The sequence below is a fragment of the Vulpes vulpes genome, chromosome 11 (genome assembly GCF_048418805.1).
Source record: "Vulpes vulpes isolate BD-2025 chromosome 11, VulVul3, whole genome shotgun sequence".
NCBI classification, from domain to species: domain Eukaryota; kingdom Metazoa; phylum Chordata; class Mammalia; order Carnivora; family Canidae; genus Vulpes; species Vulpes vulpes.
Genome location: NC_132790.1, coordinates 54,073,815 through 54,101,039, shown reverse-complemented (window position 1 = coordinate 54,101,039; position 27,225 = coordinate 54,073,815). Strand labels below are relative to the sequence as shown.

General features: G+C 35.5%; 1 protein-coding gene and 1 pseudogene across 50 annotated transcripts in view; both read right to left on the bottom strand.

Moving 5' to 3' along the window:
• CLASP2 (cytoplasmic linker associated protein 2) overlaps positions 1-27,225 on the bottom strand; it is a 175,030-nt gene that overhangs the window by 64,520 nt on the left and 83,285 nt on the right. For 23 of the 50 annotated variants that reach the window (XM_026016347.2, XM_026016352.2, XM_072726294.1 and 20 more), the window contains 10 exons: positions 23,360-23,430; positions 19,536-19,595; positions 17,808-17,885; positions 16,407-16,574; positions 13,815-13,870; positions 12,795-12,968; positions 5,257-5,280; positions 3,577-3,594; positions 1,450-1,551; positions 1,270-1,296 (listed from right to left, as the gene is read on the bottom strand). In XM_026016347.2, the coding sequence (XP_025872132.1) occupies positions 1,270-1,296; positions 1,450-1,551; positions 3,577-3,594; positions 5,257-5,280; positions 12,795-12,968; positions 13,815-13,870; positions 16,407-16,574; positions 17,808-17,885; positions 19,536-19,595; positions 23,360-23,430 (778 nt within the window). The remainder of the gene's footprint in view (positions 1-1,269; positions 1,297-1,449; positions 1,552-3,576; positions 3,595-5,256; positions 5,281-12,794; positions 12,969-13,814; positions 13,871-16,406; positions 16,575-17,807; positions 17,886-19,535; positions 19,596-23,359; positions 23,431-27,225) is intronic. The other 27 variants (XM_072726298.1, XM_072726307.1, XM_072726303.1 and 24 more) reach the window with 4 other exon arrangements.
• Positions 24,180-25,085, bottom strand: LOC112933233 (transcription initiation factor TFIID subunit 9-like; annotated as a pseudogene).

The window sequence follows — 27,225 nt, the reverse complement described above, 5'->3', positions numbered from 1 at the left end:
CTTCTGAGACTTTATTATACACAAATCACTTGGTGATCTTGTTAAAAAGACTGAATTCAGGACATCTGTAGTAGTATGAAACTGTGCATTTCTAACTAGCCCCCAGGTGAGGCTGATGCTACATTTTGAGTAGCAAGACTCTAAGCAACTATGCTACAACTGCTAACGATGGATTAAAAAAATTATTCTAAAAATACAGAAAAAAAATTAAAAATACAAAAGATCAGGGAAAAATGTGATATGATCCATTTCTAATTTGGTTGGAAAAAGAGCCCTTATCCAGAAAGCATTTGCCATTTTTCCTATTTATAAATAATCCTCAATTTGCAAACCAATTTTACAAAGCATTCCCTTACTTTTAGGACTCTTGTTGAATATTCCCATCACTTCTCTGCCTGGACTTTTTGACTCGGGAAAAAGGAGAAAAGGAGAACCTGCTGGCAGGACTTGTGTAATCACTACATGGCCCCCTCCAAGCCCAGCTCTTTTCCCTGATTCCAAGATTCAGGAATCAAATTAAAAACAGAAAAATAGGACATCTATATCTTGATAAATCACCTACACAATTGTGGATGGTAGTTAAATAAATAGCCAAGTATGTAGAATAACTTGCAAATTACTTCCCTAGAAAAAAAATTCCTATCTTTAGAGCTAAGTGCTAGTGAAAAATCTCCTGATAAAGAACAGAAATGAACTCTTAAATTAATAATGCCATAAATGTATGGGTTACTATTCTGGAACATGTAGAAATGAATCAACATTTTACCTAGACCTCAAAATTGTGCTTTTTAATAATTGTGCTTATGAGGAACTCAGCTTCCAATGAAACAGTAAAAATATAAATCTTAAATTCAATAAGGAATATAATAGAATTGGTCATTTTAATTTATGTTTCCTCACTATGAATCAGTATATACCTGCCAAAAATGCTAACTGTATTCTAAAAGATTTGGGGAGGAGATGAAGACACACATATCTGTCCTTGAATAGCATTAGGTAGATGCAACCAGATTAGATGCTATCACAATTATTTTGCTTCTAAAAAGCACAATTTTCTACATTTGCAAGTTTCTGAGAAAACCTTAATGCTAAGAGATTTGTGTTAAAATATCTCCATGCAAAACTTTATACAGCAGATGAAGTTTTTTCTTTCTAAGTGGCAGAAATCAATGATGCAGCCCTAGTACACACCAGAGACAAGACAACACCCACTCAAAAAAATTCCAAAACATGCACAACAACTGATCCAAAACATTGAAAAAAAAATACCTTCATTTTTGTCAGGTGATGATGAACCTAAAGTACAGAACAAGAACTCAGTATGTGGCTTGTCTTTTTGAAGTTAGCTTTGTCTTTATCCAGTGGTCAATCTCCTAATACAGTCATATACAAGCAACACACTTATCCTAGTGTATTACAAATTCAGGAAAACTCATAGGCAATACGTACGCTGCGACTGAGACACCATTTTTGTTCGACTTCTTCCTCGAGAATCTGTCTTGGCATTTCCCATGCCAGCAAGTGGTGCTGAAAGCTTTGCTCTCACTCGGCCTAAGGAATAAAATTATTTAGGTAATTAAAGAGATTTTTCTATAATGGTAATAGTAATGAGGGGAAAAAAAAATCTCACTATAATTTTCTAATTGGGTATGCTTTTCATGTATTGTTAAGTTCTGTAGTAATGTGACCATCACTGACAGGTTATTTTTCTCTTAAAATTTTTAGAATACACACTGCTTTTTATGTGTTGCACCGTAAGCTAACTTTCTTTCAAGGGTAAAAATAAGGTCAAAGTAAAATATTTCCATTCTTAGTTTGATATTATTAGTTCAGTAGAGTCATAATTAAGATAATTATCATAAGCATGTTAATTTATTTTCTTAATTGGCAGTTCTAATTCTAAAATTTCAGTTTCTATAAAATTTAGTTTATTCTCAAATACAGCCTATAGTTTTAAATATAAGCCTAATCTTATTAGAAACAAAAACTCAAACAATTATTTTGACTGAAAATATACTTCTAAAGGGATTTGCAAGAAGAGATGGTGTAATATTTTCATCCTGTGCCAAGCACTAGATTACTACAGACAGATATGGACACAGTTACTATTTTTCTTCCCCAGCCCATTTCATTTATAAATGATTTGAGGAAACATCTATCACATAAGAGTTGGCACTTTTCTCAGGATACTCCCTTCTCTTCTACCACTGATTCATCCCCCTCCACAAAATCAAGACACAAACATCTATTTCTAGAGCTTCTGAACCAAAGGAAATAATGTTTCTCAAAGTACCTAAGTGAATGGTCATTAATAAAAAAAAAATATTACTAGTAGGACTATGGTGTTCTCAAGCAGTCTCAACCATATCAAATCAGAACCAATAACAAACATCAAGAAGGGCTCAGAATCTTGTCAAGTTAAACAGCACAATTTGTAGGGCAATTATTATACTGGCTAGCCTGATATGGCTATATTAATTAGAAAAAAAATAAATGAAGAGTAGGGAGAAATTACAAAATTAAGAAATGAGTGACAGAAGATTAGAGAGTGATTAAAAACCAGTAATAAAACAGAAGTAAAACCAGAAGTCTAGTTGGTGAGTCTAGCATTCTCTCAATTCTTCAAGGCCCTTAATAAGCCCATAGTTCAGGCCTTTCACCCTTTTACAGAATCTGTTTAGAGTAGGATACAATGTTCTCCCAACTAAGAAGTAAAACAGAAAGACAAAATTATTATTTTTGAAATGGAGAATTTATCCAAAATAACAAAGAAATCAGGATAAGTAACCAGAAACCATTTTTTATAGATTACTCCAATGGATATGAAAAATATGAAATATTTCAAATACATCAGAGTACGTATGAGACTAAAAATGTTAAATATACTTGGTTTTGGATCACAAGAAAAGGTCATCCATGTAAAACTTAGGAGAAAAAGAAGTGTTTCAAAATCAGATATTTAATAAGACAGCCTTTAGGCAATATAAATTAAAACATGAATTTTTTTTCCTTTCTACAAATTCAAAAGAAGTAATTATTTTCTTAAACTGGCTCAATAAAATAAACTAGTGTATCTAGCAAGTTTTTTATAATCCCAAATTCAAATCATATATGCAATTATCCACTGATTCTAAATCAAAGACACACTTAAAAAGCAGACTAAATAAATGCATTTAAACTCCCATGATAAAGCAATGGAGCATGCTCCCCGCAAAGTATAAATAAATTAGCATAAATTAAAAACAAAAATACAAAAATAAAGAAAATGATTAATGATGCTACTGAAAAAAAACTATTTACTAACTTTATACTAGATATTATTAAACATGTTAAGCAATGTTTTTTTCTAGCATGAGATGATCCAAAATACAAACCAAACTCTAAATGAAGAACTAAAGAAAAAAAATCCACATGTGTAACCAACACAACCAAACAAAATATAGAAGCTATCACAGCTGGCAAATTATATAGTTGTGCAAAGAAATTAAGCCTATTTAGTTTTTAATACTGAATTCCTACTAATGAAAATATTAAGGTAGAGGTATTTGTGTTACTAACAAAATGTATAATTCTTACCATCTTCAGATGTTGCTCCTAAATAAGAGAAATAAAACAATAACATTTCAACAAATTCTGCCAATGCTGATATTAAGACCTACTTGCAACTCCCACCCAAGACAAAAAAAAAAATGAAAATGAAAAAAAAAAATCTAGTTTGATAGCCTTATACAAAATTTGAGGTCATCTAATGACTCACAGCACAAGAAAAGGTTAAAACTAGACAAATGAAAATGGCAACATTCCACAACAAACACTTTTATCTGCTACATTTCATACTCGAAATTTGAAATGGTAAAGAAAATTATAGAAGTTAATCACTCAAAGATGTAACCCTGTCATTACTGTCTTTGAAGATTTTTACAGAATAAGAATACTTTCTTGTGCATTTTCAAAAATCGTCCATAAGAGAACTAGAAAAAGCTGACAAACATGGGAGTCATCAAATCCATGATCTAGGCCTCATTAACCCAGTATTTTTATTAAAGCATTACAAAGACCTTGCTATTTATTCAATATTTATGTATGCTCTTTAAGATGTCAATGAAAAGTAGCAGAAATGAACAAGTGAAAATATCACAACTCACTAAAGAGCAATAAAAGATGTACATCTGTATATGTATATACATATTTTTTTAAACACAGGATTGAACATCAGTGAGAATAACAGATCACGTGACACAGATGAGTCTAAAAGAGGAAAAGTCTTCCACTTTTAATCTGGAAAGTGAGAATAGTTTAAGGACACAGAATTTCAGTGCAAGAAGTGATACTAAAGGGTTTAAAATACAGAAACTATTTTGTGGTAGGCTTTCATTTCATTCAATAATTTTTTAAACTTATGACATACACAAAATATACAGAGGAGCATAGAGACAACATAATAGTCATGTACCCAACCCAAGATTAAATAAATCCCGCATTTCATTAGAATGGAAGATATGTCAATTTAAGGGCTTATGTAATAATTGACAGAAAAATATACTGTTCTTCATTTTTTTCCTAGATTTCATACTAAGACTTAATTCAGTATCTTCCTATAAATTCTTAACAGCTCAAGTTCCTAGACAGCATCATGGTATTTGAGGAGATCAAGGGAAATTGTAGGTGATACGCCGTGTAGTATCTGACAAATACCACACTGATAAAAAATACCACACTGAACCAAGTAGAGATATACAATAATCACTTAAACACTAAAATTAAAAAGCCAAAGCTTAAAGTTCAGTCCTGATTAAATGTTAGTTTAAAGCTCACTCTTAAAAAGATAGCGTTGTAATTTGCATTTTTATTTTCACAAATAACCATATGAATCTGTAAAATATTTCATTTGTCTCTTTCTGTATCAGCGTTGGTAGACTAAAGAGTTCGATCAAATGACTGAGGAGATCCCTTTCCATTCTTCTGATTCTGATTCTATGTCAGAGAAAGACTTAAATCAAGAATATTTTTATGAGCTAAGGTAAAAAAAAAAAAAAGATAACTGATTAACTTACAACGAACAGTAACCTAGTTTTTGAAGAGACTGGGAAACCCAAAAATGGATATACCTAACCCAAATTTCAGAGAATTACATAGCCATTTTACATTAAGATTGCTGCAAAATAAGTAGTCTATTTTCAAAAAGAGAATGAAGATATTATACAGAATCCAAGAGCCATAAAAATCTTTAGTAGAATTAGAAAAGGAAGTTCTTACCATCCATCTTGTCAGAAGTATCCTCTTTGATGAAAGAGCAAGCAAAGAACAGAGGAAAACTTAGTATATTAGAAAAAAATTATTTTATAATCCCTATAAACATTATTTTTAAGATGACAGAATTCATAGCAAAGACATGTATATGAAACTTGTTTTCAACTAAAACATATAAGGAGATTTAAACAAGATGAGGTTCCTGTTTGAGACAAAGATACAAAAACAAACAAAGAATCAATAATATGAGTTTGCCTTTCATTGACCAGAAAGAGAAGTTAGTGAAGCACATATCCCAACCTGGGACCCTTGCCATCATCAAGCAGACCTCTTGCTTTGTCTTCCAAGTTTCTTTGAATCACTCATCATATCCCCATTCCCAAAGGAGTTAGTACCGAAGGAAGGAAGGAAGGAAGGAAGGAAGGAAGAAGAAAGAAAGAAAGAAAGAAAGAAAGAAAGAAAGAAAGAAAGAAGAGAGAAGAAAGAAAGAAAGAAAGAAAAAGAAAGAAAGAAACCCAGCAGCAACTGCTTTAAGTAATATACTAAGTTTAATGGCTTCCAAATCTAATCTCACAAGCACAGATTTCTCTTCTGAGTTCCATTACCACTATATCTTTCCCTTTGTCCTTATACCACCATGACTCCTCAACACCTCCAGTGTGCTGTCTCTCTGGGACTTCAAACTCTTAAATGCATAAAATGCAACAAGATATTAGCCGCTCATTCTTTAGCAATCTATCACTAGACTGAGAGACTCTTCAGTACAGAAGCATCTATTTTTGGATATCTGGTCCTAGTGGGGTGCCTGGCAAAAACTAAGTGCTCATTAAGTGTTTGCTGAAAAACAGTGAACACTCCCTCTCATCCATAAATGTTAAGCCATGACAAGCAAGGCTCAAAGTAGAAGGAAACAGAGAACACATCAGTCACATGTGTGTAAGAAGCTGATGGGGGGGGGGGGGGTAGAAGAGAAGGTGAGAGGCAGAAGAGGGAGAGGGAGTAGGGTGGAGTAGAGGGAGAGGAAAAGAGAGAAAGAAAGGGAGGAAGAAATAAAGAAATAAACAAGAAATAAAAAAAGAGAGGAGGAAGAAAATCTATCATCTAAGTCTCAGAAAGAGCTAAGGGCAAGGAGCTCATTGTCTCTGAGTCTAAACCTGGGCCAGGTAAAGAAGACAGAGGGACACGTTTCCCTTCTGTAATGAAGTTATCTGCAATTCAAGCCTTAACCAAAAGAAACTAATTAAGTCAATCTCACAACTATTATAGACTTTCTTATGAAAACAATATTGCTACAAATTACCTTTCTAGTTCACATTAGAACATTTCAAATATTGTATTTTTTTCTGGTAATAAAAATAATAGATAATATATAACATTTTTATTTTTAAGACTCTAGATAAATAGGTTTTATAGTTTTTATATTTGTTTTCCAGATTTCTTCCCACTTAAAAAAGTTAAGATATAATTCATGTACTCTAAAATTCATCCTTTTATAGTATAAAATTCAGTGTTTTTATTATATTAACAAGATTGCACAACCCTCATCAGTAATTCCATAAAGTTTTTATCACTCACAAAAGAACTCCTGTACCCATTAGGAGTCACTCCCTCTTCTCCTGACTCTCAGCCTCTGGCAACTACTAATTTACTTCCTGTTTCCATGGGCTCATCTATTCTAGACATTGCATGTAAATGGAATCAAACAATAAGTGGCTGTTGGAGTCTTCATAATATCTGCCCATCTTGAAACATGCATTAGTATTTTTATGTAATGTATTCCTTTTATGGCTGAATAATATTCCATTCTAGTATACAGACATATCTATTTAACCATTCCCCAGCTGATGGACATTTGGGTTGTATCCATGGCTATTATGGATAATGTTGATATGAACATTCATGAAGACATTTTTTTACGAGAACATAGCCTTCATATTATCTTGGATATACCAGCTAGGAGTGGAACTATTAGGTCACCTGGAACTGTTTCACTTTTTGAGAAACTCCCAAACTGTTGTTATAGCAACTCCACTGTTTTACATTCTTATCAGCATTGCATGTGGATTTTAATTCCCCCATATCCTCACTAGCATTTGTTTTTGTTCATTGTTTTGGTAACAGCCATCAACATGGATATAAAGTGGTATCTTACTGTGTTTCTGATTTCCACATTCCTAATGATTAATGACGTTAGACATCTTTTCATGCACTTACTGGCAATTTGTATTTCTTTAGAGAAAAGTCTGTTCAAATCTTTTGCCCATTTTTAAACTGGATTGTCTTTGTTACTGAGTTGTAGGAGTTCTTCATGTAATTGGAATAGAAGTCCCAGATATTAGATATATGATTTGCAAATATTTTTTTCTCATTCTTTATGCTGTCCTTTCACTTTCTTGATAGTGATCTTTGAAGCACAGAAGTTTTAAATTTTGATGAAGCCCAATTTATCTATCCTTTCTTAGGCTGACTGTGTGTTTGGTGTAGTGCCTAAGAAAACACTACTTAAAAAATTTACAACTATGTTTTCTTCTAAGAGTTTTACAGTTTTAGCTCTTACATTTGGGTCTTTGATCCATTTTGAGTTAACTTTCTGAATTATGGTGTGAGGCAGGGATTCAAATTCATTCCTTGGCAAGTGGCTGGCTATCCAGTTGTTTCAGCACCATTTGTTGAAAAGAATTCTTAAAAAAAAAAAAAAGAATTCTTTCCCCATTGAATGGTCTTGGTATCCTTGTGAAAAAAATCAACTGATCATAAATATATGGGTTTATTTCTGGTCCCTCAACTCCACTTCATTGGTCTCTATGTCTATCCTTATGCCAGTACTACAGACACTTGATTACTATAGGTCTGAATAAGTTTTGAAACTGGGAAGTGTGAGGCCACCAACTTTTTCAAGATTGTTTTTTCTCAAAATTGTTTCATCTATTTTGGATCCCTTGCGTTTTCATATGGATTTTAGGATGTGCTTGTCAATTTCTATAAAAAGGCATCTGGACTTTTGATAGGGATTGCAATGAATCTATTGGTCTATTTGCTATCTTAACAATGTTAAGTCTTGATTGATTCATTTATTTTAAAGATTATACAAAGAGAGAGGGCGCAAGTGCAATGGGGGAGGGGGGAAGGGAGAGAGAGAATTTTAAGCAGAGTCCCCATTAAGCACAGAAAGCCTGATGCAGGACTTGATCTTACAACCCATGAGACCATGACTTGGGCTGAAACCAAGAGGTACACACTCAATTGACTGAGCCACCCAGGTGCCCTATGCCGCCCGGTTCCTGACACAGTGCTCCTAAGACTCTATAATTTCCTAAATTATAAGAGCACCAGGAATATCTTTTTTTTTGTTCTAATACTTGGTCTTTGGCCCTGGTACCTTGACCTAAGACCCTTGTAATTTCTTGAGTGATAGGAGTGTCTTCTGTTCTAATGAGGTGATTCTTGGTAAGCTTCTGGAGAGCTTCTGGCTGGTTACTAGAAAGATGAAAAGCCATGATCAGAAGCTCAGAATTTTCAGCCTCATTCTCCCATCTTCTGGGAAGGGGAGAAAACCTGAAGACTGAGCTAATGATTCATAATGACTATGTGATGAAGCTTCCCTAAAAATCCCCAAAGTACAAGGTTCAGAGACTTTCTGGGTTGGTAAATGTACCAGGAGGGTGGTACACTGTAACTCCATAGGAACAAAAACTCTTGTGCTTGGGACCCTTCCAGACCATGCCCCATGTTATCTCTTCATTTGGCTGCCCATCCAAATCCTTTATAAGTCCTTTGTAATAAACCAGCAATGTAGTAAGTAGACTGTTTTCCTGAGTTTTGTGAATCAATCTAGCAAATTAACTGAACCTGAAGAGGTTATTGGAACCTCTGATTTATAGCCAGTTTGGTCAGAAGCACTGGAGACAACCTGGATTTGCAATTAATGTCTGAAGTGTGGGGGTGGGGGCAGTCTAATGGGACTGAGCCCTTAACCTGTGAGGTCTGTGCTAATTCAACTCAAAACTGAATTGAAATGTAGGACACCAAGCTGGTGTAGAACTGGCTGGTGTGGAAAACCCACACATCTGGTGTCATAAAAAAAGTAATAGGAGTGTTGAGAGTAAAGAAGAAATATGAGTGGTTTTTCCTAGAGAAGTCTTACACTTCTTTTGTTATATTAATTCCTAAGCATTTTATTCTTTTTGATGCTATTATAATTGATATTGTTTTCTTCATTTCAAATGGCTTATTGCTAGCATTTAGAAATACAATCAATTTTATATATTGATCATGTTTTCTGCAGCCTTGCTGAACTCATTAAGCTCTGATCATTTTTTTGTGGATTCCTTAGGATTTTCTCTATCTAAGGTCATGTTTTCTGCAAACACAGATTTTTACTTTTTTCCAATCTGGAGACATCTCATTTCTTTTTCTTGCCTTAATGACCTGGTCAGAACTTCCATGATAATGTTGTCAGGAAGGGCAAGAGTGTCAGGGCTCCTGGGTGGCTCAGTTGGTTGAGCATCTGCCTTTGCCTTGGGTCATGATCTCACAGTCTTGGGATGGAGTCCCACATTGAGCTCCCTGCTCAGCAGGAAGCCTGCTTCTCTCTCTGCCCCTACTCCTGGTTCATGCCCTCTCTCTCAAATAAATTTTAAAAATATTAAAAAAAAAAAAAGGGGAAGGCAAGAGTGGACATCCCTATTTAGTGATGATCTTGGGAGAAAGTGTCCAGTCTTTCACATTAAGTATAATAATGATAGCTGTGGATTTTTCATGGATGGTCTTTATCAGGTTCACAAATTTCCCTTTTATTCCCAATTTGTCAATTATTTTTTATCATGAAAAGCTATTGGGCTTTGTCAAATACTTCTTCTGCATATACTTGAATAATTGGGTGGTTTTTGTCTTTTTATTCTATTAATAAAGTATATTTAGTTGATTTGTTTTCATATACTGAAATAACACTGCATTCCTAGCAAGGTAATGTTTCTAACATAGAAAAGTTTTATGAGGGATCCCTGGGTGGCGCAGCGGTTTAGCGCCTGCCTTTGGCCCAGGGCGCGATCCTGGAGACCCAGGATCGAATCCCACGTCAGGCTCCCGGTGCATGGAGTCTGCTTCTTCCTCTGCCTATGTCTCTGCCTCTCTCTCTCTCTCTGTGTGACTATCATAAATAAATAAATAAATAAACAAACAAATAAATAAATAAATAAAAAAGAAAAGTTTTATGAAAATTAAAAGCACTGAACAACCCACTGTTGACATCTTGGTTAACATCTTTGTCTAATATATTTATGTATAATTTTATATAAAATGATGAAATTATCACATTGGTAGTATCATTTGATCTTTGTTGAAAATATTATTTGTTAATATTTAAATTTGTTAATAGTACTTATAAGTACATACCATAATTCAATCATACCACCTTTGTTATATATCCAAGTTCTCTTAATAACATCTGTTATTAAAAATATGAAATATGATGAATATTCTTTTTTATTTCTTGGCATAATCATCTATAAACACTGAATTACTGGATCTAAATTCTGAACATTTAGAGTCACCCAGGTAGCTCAGTTGGTTAAGCATCTGACTCTTAATTTTGGCTCAGGTTATGATCTCAGGGTTGTGAGATTGAGTCCCATGTCAGAGTCTGTGCTGAGCCTGCCTAAGATTCTCTCTCCCCATCTCCTGTGTCTCTCTCCCCAAACCCGCTTACACTCACTCTCTCTAAAATAATAATAATACATAATAAATTCTGAACATCTGAAAAAACTTCATGAGTTCAATAATATTGTAATAACATTGTATGGTGATTATACTTATTGTGGTGAACACTGAGTAATATATAGAATTGTTGAATCAATATGCAGTACCTCTGAAACTAGTATAATATTTATGTCAGTTTTATTTCAATAGTAAAAAAAAAAAAAAAGTAGCTTCATGGGTATTTCTAAATTGCCACTCAGAAAAAGCGTTGTGTTTAATTCACATCAGCATTTTTCAACCACATTCTTTATCAGCAGTAGGCACTAATCCTTTTTCATTATATTTACAGCTTTTTCAATTTGCACTTGTTTGATTCCAGCTAAAGTTCAACATTTGTTCTGGTGTTTTGGGGATATAATTTTGATATACATAGAATATTTTTCTATAAAAATAAGCTCCTATGTTTCTCATAGACTTATAAAACCTGCTAACATTTTAGCTTTTATGGTAGTATGTAATAAACTTTTTCCCCTTTAAGTTTTCAGCCACTTGATTTTATATTTTTGTACTTAAGATTTAAATCTGAGGGGTCTTAAACAGTGTATGTTCTCATTCATTTGGGGGAATATAAATAATAGTGAAAGGGAATATAAGGGAAGGGAGAAGAAATGTGTGGGAAATATCAGAAAGGAAGACAGAACATAAAGACTCCTAAACTCTGGGAAATGAACTAGGGGTGGTGGAAGGGGAGGAGGGCGGGGGGTGGGGGTGAATGGGTGACGGGCACTGAGGGGGGCACTTGATGGGATGAGCACTGGGTGTTATTCTGTATGTTGGTAAATTGAACAGCAATAAAAAATAAATTTATTAAAAAAAAAAATCTGAGGGTCTTTTCCCTCATGGTTTTTTGGCTTTTATGTTTAGAAATACCTTCCCCCAACCTGAGATTAGATGAATACACAACTACTTTGGTTTCATCAAGTTGCTTTTCAAGTTATTAAGTCATTTGGAATAAATTTTTATATGGTGTGAATAATGATTCTAACTTAATTTTATACCAAATTGTAAACCAGGTGTCTAAACACTATTTACTGAAGAATTTATCCTTTCCTCACTGAATGTAGCTGTGCCAACTTTATCATGTACTACTGTGTTCCGATGATCTGCCTGCCTCGTGTTCTACCAGAATTACTCAAGAGAAAGAAAAATAAAGCACAAAACAGAGATAAGCAATGTGAATAAACAGTCTCAAACATTTAACACTAATAAACGTAGGGATGTCTGGCTCGCTCAGTTAAAGAGCGCTAGGCCCTTAATCTCGGGGTCATGAATTTTGAGCCCCACATTGAGAATAGAGATTACTTAAATAAATAAACAGATAAACTAAAAAAGTTGATAAATATAAAAAAATTCCAAATAGCTTTGGGAATACATGTTTAAATTTTGATTATAATTAAGCTTTGCATTTTTCGGATTCCCAAAAGGGTTTAACTTCTTGGCAAGGGAACAAAAGCTGGATACAAGGCCAATGCCTTTCCCAACTCTTTTAGTAACCAGTAGATGGGTGTGGCAGTAGTGCAGAACTATGAAAATTCTATAGGCAAATAATGGAATCAAGAATTGTCTCTCTGTCCCAAGATGATTAGGAGGGTGATTAAAGGAAAAATAGAAACAAGGGAGTTGCAATATCTTAGCATTGTGTTGTAAGCACAAGATCATGTTAAAACATATGCACTATCCTAAACTAGCAAGAATGAAATAGAAATGATTAAGATATCACTATTGTACTGACTTCATTGAGACCAGGAAGAAAACAAAGTACAATATCCCACAATTAGCTGACTTACCTAGTGATGCATAGGAACCTGGATTCAGGGCACCTGCACCTAACCGCCCACTTCGCACAGATTGCCCAGCAGCATGATGTGCCTTAGCACCAGCAGCAGCATTCACGTCAATGTCACTTCGAGAACGCTGCAGGCTTCCTGGAAGGGAACTGGCTTTGCTGCTGCCTGCTGATACTATGGGAAACAAAGCAGAGGTAACCTGTATTATTTAAATCACTGCAAACAGCATGAAAATTACATAAACTTGAAACCATCATGAGCTAATCCATGATGACAAATGGTCAAAAAGGAAACAATGTACAAATGGACACTAGAAAGTACTTTATAGTATTTTAAAGTAAGAATGCTTCTGTTTCAATCCTGTTTAAATCTTCTTGGACAATTTCTCAGTATGTCTCTGTCTCACTTTCATCTTCCATAAAACGGGAAAAAATGCCTATACTTCGTAAAATTCATACAACTGTTCTGTAGACGAAAAGATGATGTTCATGACTGATGCGTGAAAATGAAGCACTGTACATATAAATAAATGACAGCACTGTTTTGTTTTGTTTGTTTGTTTTTGTTTTTTTTTTACTATCAGAAAAATGCAAGAACTACTCCAGGATTTGGTTATTCAGAAAAGAATGCAGATTCTACCACTTATAGGCAATGCAAATTAGGCCATTAAATTTCTGGTCTTTTGTTTTTCAGTTTTATATATAAAGAGTTTTATAAACTGTGAGTTATGATCCATGAATAGGCTGTGAAGTCAACAGAGTGGGTCAGACCAGCACTGTAAAAAAAACTGAAAAAAACCACAACAGAGTGCATTACAAGAAAGGGTAAGCTGTGTTTCAGGGAACTTGGATTATGCTTATACTATATAACATATATATTGTATGTATATAATTGTATACACTGCATTGTGCATTACAAACATATATAATATACAAACAGGTATTTTATATATATATATATGTGGTACTAGGTTTCTATGTAAAATATCCTTGTTAACTCTTGCTTAGAAAGGCAGTTTACCTCTTCCAGCCACAGTTGATGGGTTTGCTGTAGACCATTTGGAAGAAAAGGGGCGACTGCAAGGTAATAAGAAATATTTTTAGTAAGAAGATGTAATTTATTACTCCTCTCAAAACCCTTAATGAACTACTGAGTTTTCTGAAGAGTTTACCTCTAATTTTAATTTTCCTTTTACAAATCATCTTAGAATATTTGTTGTCACATATCAATGGTATCTCAGCTGTGAAGCAAAAATGAAATAACTAGCAATGAACAGACTATAAAGCTCTACAAAGACAGGCAATCATCTTGCTGTTGTTCACTCTGGTGCTCGGCACCCATTACAGTGCTTACCACAGAGGATGCAACAGAGCACACTCCAACTTTGTATTCTAAGATGTTTTCCTTATAAGGAGAGAGTTCCTAGCACATAGGGAATTCAGCATAACCAAAGCCTGTTTCATTTAAGCTATAAAGGCTGTGGCCATTGGCAATTCATGCAGCGTTACTGTATGGGACAAGAGAAATGAGGTTAAGAACTACTGTTGAGGATAATGTGATTAGAAAGCAAAACAGCTCAAATCATCTCAAAGAATCCACCATCTCCTTTAGTATTTTTTTTATTATCTTTAATTATAATGCCATTCTGCAGCTCATGGATAAATAATACATCTAAGTATTTAAGAGGGAATTGGGAAAGTATATAGATTTTAAAGGAGGAGTAAAAGAGAAGCAAAGACCTCAAACAGGTTAATAACATGAGGCTATTGACATATATTCTTTAAGTCATTATTATCAAATTGTAAATTTGGTAGTTGTTATTAAATCCAGTATTATAGTGTTTTTATAACTGGCCCTTAAAACTGTTATTATATTAGGCTGAGGCAGTCCACTTCAACATTCAAGGACTTAAAGATGTTTATATTTAAAGATGTGATACTGAAATGAGATAAAATATCTTGTTTACATATTTGCTACTCAAAGAATGGTCCATACTCAAAAAGCAAAGATATCACCCAGGAACATATGAAAAAATGCAAAATCTCAGGTCCCATCCCAGATCTACTGAATTGGATTCTGCATTTTAACAAGATCTTTAGGTGGCTCATGGGCACTCTAAAGTTTGAGCAAAGTAAATAAAAGGAAAAAAAACAACAAAGCTCATTTACAGGGAGGTTTTATAACAAATTTAAACAGAAGTTCAGATAGGTTAATTATTCTTACAATAATTATATCAAAATTGGATTATCTCCTTTTATTCCTATAAGTCACTGCACATTAGTCCAGTACTCATAAGACCCTATGAATGCTTCCTTGAGTCTTGTGCCCTAGTTTGCCTCACTTGACTCACCCTGGTCTCACTCCTACATTAGGGAGCTGCCAAAGCAAGCATCAGTCTTTGTGGGGTCAAGGTCCCAAAGGGACAGGAATTACACAGAGGAAGCTCACATTTTGTGAGGAAACCTAGAGACACTTGAGGCCACTGTCTGGGGGTAGAGATGGCATCAGAGATGCCATAGGGCAACCTCATAGGGCGAGAGATAGAAAATTAGAGTAAAGGCTGCCAAGGCAGCAAGGGTTGAGTAAGCCAACATAATGATGAGAATGGAATTATATAGAAGTGAGTCAGATACTAAGAAATTTGGCCCCAAGGGATTTGCTAAAGTCCTTATGTTATGGTAAAGATGAGGAAGGAAAGCAGTGTTTTTTTTTTGCCAGTCACACTGTACTGTATCAGAGTTCTGAAGATGACTTCTGAATCCCCATTACAATTCCTCCATTATAATGCCCTAGAAATGGGCTGCTTACTGTATGAACTATTTCTGGGGTATTTATTTATTTATTAATAAATTTATTTTTTATTGGTGTTCAATTTTGAACATACAGAATAACACCCAGTGCTCATCCCGTCAAGTGCCCACCTCAGTGCCCGCCACCCAGTCACCCCCACCCCCCGCCCACCTCCCCTTCCACCACCTTTCTGAGGTTATTTAAAAAATATATATATAAATCAGTGCTTCCCAACATTTTCACAGACATGAACATACAGAAGCAAAATTTGTATCACTAAACTCTCCACTCCAGAAAAAGTTACACTAGCATCTAATCTAACCCTTGAGACACAAACCAAAAAAGTAAGTACAGCTGACCCTTGAACAACACAGATTTAAACTGTGAGGGTCCACTTCTATGCAGATTTTTTTCAATACACTACAGTGTTATAATTGTATTTTACCTTCCTTATGGTTTTCCCAGTAACATTTTCTTTTTTCTACCTAACTTTATTTTAAGAATATTGTATATAACATATATACAACATACAAAGCGTGTGTCCATTGACTGTTTATGTTCTCAGTAAAGCTTCTTGTCAACAAGAAGCTATTAGTAGTTAAGTTTTGAGGGAGTCAAGTTATATGCAGATTTTTTTACTTCACAGTGCAGAGGGTGGTTAGCATCCCTAGATCCCACATTGTTCAAGGGTCAACTGCACATTCCAGTCATCATTCTTTCAAGCCTTTAAGTGAAAACAAGCAGGTATTCAATCATCTAATTTAAGTAACTACAGGGATTTGGAGAGGAAGAAATCAGTAATTATTATTTATATGGCCTTACTTGAGACTTTCCTGTGAGCTAGATGAGGACCTGTCTGATTGTGGAAGAGATGCTACACTGCCAGAACTCTTTAAGTAAGTTTGAAGACTCTTCTGATAAGATGGCTCAAGAGAATTATACAAGGTTTCCGCTTCACCAGGAAAGTGGTTTCTAAGACCCATGTATGTCCTGTAAAACAAAGGAACAAAAAAGAAAAAAGAACATAAAATAATAGCTTTACATAAAATACATACATTGAAAAAGAATGAAGGTGAGACTATATTAATATATCTCCTACATATCAAATGAATATATATTTTTTTAAGATTTTATTTATTTATTTGAGAGAGAGAGAGAGAGAGAGTGGGGAGGGGCAGAGAGGATGGGAGAAAGAATCTGAAGCAGAGTCTGCACTGAGCATGGAGCCCAAGGAGGGGCTTGATACCATGACTGCAAGGCCATGACCTAAGCAGAAACCAAGAGTTGGGAGCATAACCAACTGAGCCACCCAGGTGCCCCTCAAATAAAGACTTTCTAAATTTAACAAGTTTGGTGGAAAGATGGCAGGATTTTGAGAAAAGCAGATCTCTGTTCAAAATCTGACTACAGGGATCCCTGGGTGGCGCAGCGGTTTGGCGCCTGCCTTTGGCCCAGGGCGCGATCCTGGAGATCCGGGATCGAATCCCACGTCGGGCTTCCGGTACATGGAGCCTGCTTCTCCCTCTGCCTGTGTCTCTGCCTCTCTCTCTCTCTCTCTCTGACTATCATAAATAAAAAAATTAAAAAATTAAAAAAATTAAAAAATAAATAAATAAAAATTTAAAAAAAAGAATAAATATAAAAATCTAATGCCTTCTTGAGCTCTTCATCTAAAAAAAAGAAAAAAAAAATCTGACTACAATTCTTACAGTTTGTGTGGCTTCCAAAACTCCAAACTTCTGTTGCCAATCTACAGACATACCACTTTTGCAGGATCATTCTAAAGATTAGATAGTAATATATACTAGGTCCCCCACAGTATCAGTTACTTAGCATATTCTCAATAAATGACAGTTGTTTTAATTCATAATCAAAGTGAGGATGTTATGATGGAATAGGAATGAATACTAATGATTATACAAATGATAATATAAAGTCAACTGTTAGCCATTTAGTACAATTTTTTTTTTTTAAGTAATCTCTATACCCAATGTGGGGCTCAAACTTACAACCTTGAGATCAAGTTGCATGCTCTACCAACAGGTGCCCCATATATCTAGTACAGATTTAATGGAGAAAAATCAGTCTTGGTATTACTAAAGAGCAAATCAAGTACAATACTTGGACATTTTTAATATTCTCATTCTTCCAGTATAATTCCTTTCAAAGAAAAGATCCAAGTACATTTAATTAAACTGTCACAAAAATACATCATAGACTTACTTTCTTGCCTCCACTCTGGCTTCAGCATCAGCATCATGAATTCCCTTCTTAATAGTTTCAACCAAGACGGCTGCATGTCTATAGAACAAAACATCTTATTTTTAAAAAGATTTTATTATTTGTAAGTAATCTCTACACCCAACATGGGACTCGCACTCATAACCCCAAGATTAAGAGTCTCATGTTCTACCAAACGAGCTAGCCAGAAGCCCCCAAACACCTTTAGATTCATGAGTAAAACTGTATTTCACCACAAATTATACTTATTGGCTCTATGTTACACATCACAAAAGGGCAGGGGAGATTTAAAAAATTAGTGTGTAATAATAAATTTAAGATTTTCTAATAATCTACCCTACACATTTCATTCATGTATGGTTTCCCCCTGACAAGTCAAACATCAAAAACTTGAATATAATTATTTTTATAAGGAGTACAAACAGTGTATATAGGTATAGTACTCACATTTTAAATTATTTTTCTTAAAGATTTCATTTACTTATTCCTGAGAGACACACACACACACACACAGAGAGAGAGAGAGAGAAAGAGAGAGAGAGAGAGAGGAGAGAGACAGAGAGAGGCAGAGATACAGGCAGAGGGAGAAGCAGGCTCCATGCAGGGAGCCTGATGTGGGACTCGATCCTGGGACTCCAGGATCATGCCCTGGGCCAAAGGCAGGCGCTAAACCGCTGAGCCACCCAGGGATCCCCCTTAAACTCTTAATAAAAAAGCCCCTCCGGTGTGGTTCCTCACTAACCCATCAATGTAGAAATGATTTGCTAATAGCATGATTAGTTATGATCTGACCTAACTGAATAGTAGCTGCCACAAAAGAACTTAAAGGAAACCTAGAATTATATCATGCTTAAACAACAAACTCTATTTTTATTTTTTTTTAAAGATTTTTTTTTTAATTTATTTATTCTTGAGAGATAGAAGGAGAGACAGATCCAGAGACACAGGCAGAGACAGAGCCAGAGACACAGGCAGAGGGAGAAGCAGGCTCCATGCACCGGGAGCCCGACACGGGATTCGATCCCGGGTCTCCAGGATCGCGCCCTGGGCCAAAGGCAGGCGCCAAACCGCTGCGCCACCCAGGGATCCCAACAAACTCTATTTTTAAAAAAATGGGTTGTAAACAGGTTTAACAATTTCCATGAAAATGGAAAATCAGCAAGGTATTCATTGTAAATGCAGGTATACTCTAAGCTTCAAACTTGAAATTACTACCGGGCAAATAGCCAAATAGCTTAGTGACCAACTAGCTGTGCACATTTTCCTTTCGTTCATCTCAGAGCTACATCATACATCAGTGTATTCCTGACCAATAATGCGTGACAGCTGATAGAGGAACTTTCCAAAGAATCTCTTAAACTCTTTCCTTTGAAAAGAAGGGACCTCCTTCTATATTAAATCATTACCTGATTAGTTACACTCCAGGAAACCTAGTCTGGAGATACATTTAAAAAATCTGCTCAATTTAACCTGCAGTATCTTTTATAACCCATTCTATCTACCTACCTATCCTCACTCAACCCCCAAATGAAGAAAATCATAGCTGCCCTGAGTAAAAGAAGCCACACTGTATCACAGCTTTAAAGGAAAACCAGTACAAATAACTTTTAAGCAGAAGGAGGAATAATGCAAAAACAATACAATTAACTTCTAAAGAACTGGTGCCAATGAGGAGGAGAGGGAAGTGGGAAAGGAAGAATCAATGCATACCTTTCCAATGAATGAGTCTGCCACTCTTGTAACAATAAATCTAAAAATTCAAATGAACGCCTGAAAAATAAAAGTTAATTGTAACTGTTATAACATTACATTGTTATATTAATTTAAATTAAATATTAGTTTCTTCTATAATACTGCACTTTGTCCTCTGAATTAAAGTATAAGATATATTTTTAGTTATCTTAACTGTCAAATACTTAACTTACATTAAGGCTCCGATTATCTATGTTTATGTTTTGACCCCTCAAAAAACCTTGAGGGTTCCCCATGATTTTACCTTAAAATATTTGTCAAATATAAAAATGTAATACATTTAACTTAAAAAATATTTATCAAACACCTACTCTGCAGTAGCAACTGAAGATATACAATGGTGACCAAGAAAGATAGATCTTCCATTTCTGTATTTGTTTTCCTAAGTATACATATATATATATATAATTTTTAATCAAGTATTTGTGTCTTTTCTCTTAAGCCCTCTAGTTCTCAAGTTCTTCAACTATCTCATTCTTGAGTTTCTCTTCTTTCTTGGCACTGATGACACAGTTATCCCTTGTTTTTCTTCTTTTATTAACATTTTTTTCTCCACCTTTTTTTTTTTTTTAAAGATTTTATTTATTCATGAGAAATAGAGAGAGAGGCAGAGATACAGGCAGAGGGAGAAGCAGGCTCCATGCAGGGAGCCTGACATGGGACTCGATCCTGGGTCTCCAGGATCATGCCTTGGGCTGAAGGCAGCGCTAAACCGCTCTGCCACCCGGGCTGCCCTCTACCTTCTTTTAAATAGGTGCTCATGTGGTTGGTGCTGATCCTAGCCCACTTCTCTTTCATAGTCTTTAACTTGGGAAACATTATCTATATCACCTGTACCCTTAGCTCTATCGACTATGCTTCTCACATCTAAGCCTTTATCTCCAGCACTGATTCTTTAATTCAGCTGTCAAGTCAAAGTTTCAACCAGTTCATGGACATCCCTATACAGGCAGAGACTGTCAACTCAAACACTAACATACAAAAGAACATATTAACTCTTACCCTCTCAAATCCATTCTTTTAGCCCATGTTATAGTTTAGAAAATGAGAAACATAGAGGTTAAATTAACTTGCCTAAGTGACAGGACTTAAACCCTGGCATTCTGATTCCAGAACCCACAGTCTGAAGCACTTGATATCACCTCTTCAACCATATCCGATGATCCAATTTTCATTTCTACACTCCAAATCCCTTGAATTTATTTCCTGAATAAAATCTTCAATCAATTATCATCAATATAGCTCCAGTACAGATCCTGCCCCTCTTACATGAGCTACAAGAATTCCTACTTAATTAAACCAATACTTCTTGCTGTCTCTTTTTAATCATTGGTCATAGCTGAAATAAAACTAAGATGGATGACACTACCTCCTCACCAAAAACTGTCAAGGTATGAAGTAATGTCAAAATTTCTCTTCGTAGACATTCAAAGCCCTCTATACTCTCTGACTTCAACCTACTCCTGCCCTCCCTACATTGCTCCCCCTCGCCCACACCCACTCCCCCACCCCATTAGCTTCTTTTCCTACTGAGACCTTCCATTTATCATGTTTTCTGGCCTAAATGGCCTGTCTGATGGCTCTGTAGCCCTCAGCAAGCTTACATCTCTGAGTAGGTTACACCCACTCAATTCCCCTACAGCTATTGAATTGGTCCCTGTTTTCAAGGCAATTTTATGATGCATTTCTTGACTCTCTCTTCTCCGCCACATTCCTATTTCTCCAATTAGCACTTTCCTCAATGTAAGGCAGAGAGGTTGGTAAATCTTTTCTGTAAAGTGCCAGACAGTAAATATTTTAGGCTTCGTGAACCACATACAGTCTCCAAATGAATAAGAACAGATTTTATAAGTATACAGCAATAGAAGCAATACCAGAATATAATCAGATAGGACTATAGCTTAAATTGTTGTGATCCAAATATCTCATTGCAAATATAAAAAATGTAGTTGTTTTCTTATGCCTCTGTCTTGCAAAAATCATTTAAGATGGTTTTTGAATAAAATAAATCAAACCAACATAATTTTAAAATAGTTAAGAAACAAATCAAGAAAAGAATATGAATACAAAAGATGGGTACATGCATCAAATTATTATATAAAATATGGTACTTAAATGTCTTCATTTTTTTTTTAATTTTTTTTAAATTTTTTTTTTTTTTTTTTATGATAGTCACAGAGAGAGAGAGAGAGGCAGAGACACAGGCGGAGGGAGAAGCAGGCTCCATGCACCGGGAGCCTGATGTGGGATTCGATCCCGGGTCTCCAGGATCGCGCCCTGGGCCAAAGGCAGGCGCCAAACCGCTGCGCCACCCAGGGATCCCTAAATGTCTTCATTTTTAAATTTACTTCTAAAATTTATTTTTAATTGTACTTGATATACACAATACTCTATTAGTTTCAGGTGTATAACATAGTGATTTAACATCATAAAATGCTCACTACAATAACTGTTATGACCTGCCATCATACAAAGTTAAACAATATTATTGATTATATTCCCTATGTTGTACTTTACATATCCCTGTAACTTGTTCATTTTATAACTCCAACTGGTACCTCTTAATCCTCTTCAGCCCATTTTGCCCATCACCTCCCCTCTGGCAACCATCAGTTCTCTGTATTTCTGAATGTTAATTTGTTTTGTTTTTCAGATTCTACATATCAGTGAAATGACATGATACACTTCAAGTTTTTTCCTTCCTTCCTTCCTTCCTTCCTTCCTTCCTTCCTTCCTCCCTCCCTCCCTCCCTCGTTTTTTTCAACCATCAGTTAGTTCTCTGTATTTCTGAATGTTAATTTGTTTTGTTTTTCAGATTCTACATATAAGTGAAATGACATGATACACTTCAAGTTTTTTCCTTCCTTCCTTCCTTCCTTCCTTCCTTCCTTCCTTCCTTCCTCCCTCCCTTCCTCCCTCCCTCCCTTCCTTCCTCCTTTGTTTTTTTTAAGTAGGCTCCATGCCCCACATGGAACCCAATGTGGGGCTTGAACTCACAATCCCTAGATCAAGACCTGAGCTGAGACCAAGAATCAGAAATTCAACCAACTGAGCCACCTAGGTGTCCCTGATTCAATTTTTGTATGTATGTATTTCTTTATGTAAGTAAGTACTCTCTATACCAAACATAAGGCTCAAACTCATGACCTCAAGATCAAGAGTCACTTGTAATTTTGACTGTGTCAGCCAGGCATATCTGATTCTTCACAATTTTCTTAAACATCAAATGTACAATCTCATTTTTGTTGTCTTTAGTATTGATGGTGACAATGATGATGCTAAAAACAGTAAAAATCATAAAGAGACAGAGAGAGACTGACAGATTGACCTGATATGGCTGTTTACTCCGTTCCAAACACTATATTGAATTCTACTAATGCATATCTATTTCATTTTATCCTCATAATTCTATGGGGTCAATATCATTAGCCCTACTAACATATGTAGATTAGAGGTTCATAGTGGTTTAAATTGCCTAAGGTAAGACAATCAATGGCAGCTGTAGGACTCTAGCAAAGGCCTGACTCTATACTCCATCCTTTCTGAAAACCAGGCAATCCATAGCCCAAAGAAACTAAAGCTTAGTATGATGAAACTGGAAAACATGAATGATTATAATGATCATTTCATTCCTTTTTCTTTATAAGAAATAAGATTTTAAAAATTTACTAAGGTTTCTAGAAGGCAAGAAAGTAGTGACAACTAATTTTTGCATCAGAATAAGAATTAAACATAATACAATATTAAAGACATACTAAAATTTTTTTTCCCTCAAAACTTACCTTCTTACAGGAACTGATTTTGATGTGCAATTGCTTGTTATCAAAGGTATAAGTCTGGGTACATGAGTATGCTGAAAAAGATGTTTCAAAAGGTTGAAAAATATTGTCTACTTCACATCATTCCTTCTTCTATTTGTGTTACAACCAAGCATTTAGATATATAATAACAGAACAAAAAGACCATAAAATCAGATTTGGAGAGAAATTAAGACTGTCAAACAGTTCCCCTAATTAAAGTAACAGTAATGATGATATAGTTTCAGAAGGGCAGGTGTGGCCAAAATATTATATAAGAAAGAGAAGTTAATTGTATAACTGCAAAGAACTGCTGAGACAGTGTATTTCTGGGGAGGGAGTCCTAGGGCATGCATCTGTCATGCTCTTTGAAAGGCCATGGCTACTGCTGGTGAAAAATAAAACTATTAAGTCATCAAAGCAAATAACCAGAGTGAATCTACACACCTAACTACTGGGAATACACTTGGAAATGGTGATTTTAGCGTACCTTTCATTGTGGCTGAACCACAGCTGTCTAGAATTCAGGTAAGGTTTAACAGATACAATCTTTTTTTTTTTTTTTTGATGAACAACAATTTTATTTTTCACACTTCAAAGGCTAATGAATAACCATTCCTAATCCTATTCAAGAAAACCCAACGTCTCAATAGGAAAGGATAACTATATTTACTCATTAAATACCATTTAAGTTTTCTACAACACAACCTGAAAATACCCAGCATGCATGTTTAATCTCAGTACAATGGATTTAAGACCAAGTATAAAAAAAAAAAATAAGACCAAGTATACATGTTACAAGCATTAAGGCTGGATTACAAATTATCATAGTCATCATTGTCATCTTCTCATTTTCTTTTCAATGCATTTGATGATTCATTGGGAAGTATTTTTTTTCCATTGGGAAGTATTTTGTGATGGCACCATGTTAGTGGTAATAAGAATGTTTTTAGACCCAATTTATGATGGATTAATCAGAACATTCTGAACTGCGGATGTTGCAGGAATTGAGGCTTTTACAGTTGGGAACTGTGATGTGGGCATCTGTACTATAAACTTCTGCCCTGTGAGGGACATTGGAGTCCCTACTTTAGTTGACACTGACATGGTTTGTGGGGTTGGTGTACCAAGAGTGGGAGTACTTGGTCTGCTAGTAATAGAACCAACACTTAACTGTGGAACTGTTATTCTTCCCACAGAAGTAGATACTTTTTTTTTTTTTTTTTAAAGACTTAAGTCTATAGTTTGGAGCCATCAAGGAATATCCATCAGGTGGCAACCTGGGGTCTGAATATGGCTTGATTAATGGCAAAGAGTTTGATTTCTTTGCCTTGCAATATCTAATAAAAAAATCTAAAAAAAAAAAAAAAATCTTTTGGGGGTGGAGAGGTAATAGACTGATGAGCACAACACTGAATGGCCAACCGCACATCATCTGCATCAACAGTAGCCTTTTTAGCATGGCTTGAATAAATTTTTGCATCATCTAGGATTGTGGTCACATATCGGAAGGCAAACTCCAACATCTGATTTATAACTGTTGGCTCATATTCTGTAATCCCCGTATCCCTCAGGATTTGTGCCATCATCTGTGCATCTTTCGGCATGCTCTTGGGAGAAGCCATCTTGCCAGACTCCATGATATCTGTTGATTAGACTTCTTGAGCTAAATCACCCACATTAATGCATTTCAGTCCTGATCTTGATGCAAGTTCTTTGCCTAATGTGGTTTTTCCAACCCCTGGTGTACTAGTGAGCAGGATGTTCAAAAGCAACATTACAATAATTTTTTTAAAAAGATTATTTATTTGAGAATGAGAGATGTGCCAGTGCAAGTGTGGAAGCAAAATGGGAGGGAGAGAGAGAATCTCAAGCGGACTGCTTGCTAAGGATAGAGCCCACAATGCAGGGCTGGATCCCATGACTGAGATCATAACCTGAGCCGAAATCAAGAGTTGGACATTTAACTGACTAAGCCACTCAGATGCCCCAAGAGATATAACCTTCTGATTTCTATTAGTAATTCTTTATCACTCTTCATTAGTGAAGTACACACTAAAAAGTGCATAACTGACAGAAGAATAAAATAGTAATCTAAGCATACATATTTGATGCTTTATTTTTTATTTATTTATTTTTTGATATTTGATGCTTTAAATATCCTTTTTCTTCTGAGCTGATGGTACAACATGGATTACCTAGAAAGCAAGCTCTGAGATAAAGTCTAGCATGCAGGATATTAAGAAGTACTCTTGGAATCAACTCCTGTGGAAGGGAGGTGAAGGAAGCAGGAAAGGGCAGATGAAGAAATCAATCTGTGATTCAGCCACAGCTCTGGAGTTAAAATGGCCTTTTAGAGTAGCGCTGAGTTGGTTCAAAATGGCCAAAACATTATACTTCCACATCAATCAGGTATCGGCTGTGGGCCTTAAAGGGAAGGGCAAGACCTTGGAAAAGGCAGCTCTCTGCGACTGAGGCAATCCTTGAAGAGGAAGCCCCTAAAGGCTGTCTGCTGAACATGCTTCCAGTATTGGAAAAACAAGTCTTACACTGAAGGAGAATATGTATGGCACATCTGTGTCTGCTATAACTAACTCAAGCAAAATAAAAGTGCAAAGTTTTTTCAGCTACTGTAGAGGAAAACTACCTATAGACCTTAAGTTGTTCAAAATGAGAATTATTATTTTTTTTTTTTTAAATTTTTTTCTTTTAAATTTATTTATGATAGTCACACAGAGAGAGAGAGAGGCAGAGACACAGGCAGAGGGAGAAGCAGGCTCCATGCACCGGGAGCCCGACGTGGGATTCGATCCCGGGTCTCCAGGATCGCGCCCTGGGCCAAAGACAGGCGCTAAACCACTGCGCCACCCAGGGATCCCCAAAATGAGAATTATTGAAGAAAATGCTGACCTGTGTGCTATTTAACTGTTACACTCAGCATGGAAAGGTTCTGTGGACTTCTTTCCTACAGCACCCAGAAGAACCCATTCCCTAAACACTGCTATGGAGTTAAAGCCCAAGGAGACTCTCCAGCCACAACACAGTATATAGGTCTTACCTACCATCCTTTCCCTCCTTCTCATAACCTCCCCAAAACCCTACGCCGATTAGCCCACATTCAACACAGTGGCAGGGATGGGGAGATACACTGACCTAAGTATTACTACACCATATTCAGGGGGAGCTGTACCAAAGGAAAATAAAAAGTGAACCTCAGGGTTATAGTGAAGCATTTTAACCAAACACCAAGTCAGACGATTTAGATTTTAATATATTAATACAAGCTGATAACTGGGAAAAAAAAATCTTCTTTAGAATTAAAAGAATTAGAAATCAAACATAGAGATCTAATCTAATCTAAATCCTCTGGGAGACAAAATAAACAGGAAATCACATAAAACAACAAAAACCACCTGATTTCTATGTTCAGTGAGATGATAGAATAGTATATCAATAACATTAAACAAACTTATGATAAATGAGGAATTTGAAGACAATGTATGATGTGTGAAGCCTAAGAATGGTAACATGGGTACTGTCACATAAGTAGAATTTAAAGAAATTTTTCTTGAGAACATATACAGCTATAAGGCAAAAGACAAAAAATTATCCAAGAAATGATAAATTATACTGAGGGTTCCAAAATCTGTATAACAAGACAAAAACCCAACAAAGGAAACAGAAGCAATAAATAAATGATCCATGAAAATTAACATAATTTAAAGAAAATTCATCTTTGTCAGAAATCCTTATCCACTGTGAAAGGATAGCACTAATGAAGGAAGACTCCCAGACCTGTTTTAGGGAAACTCCTAACACGGAGACTAATCTGGAAGGCTTCCTGAAGTCTT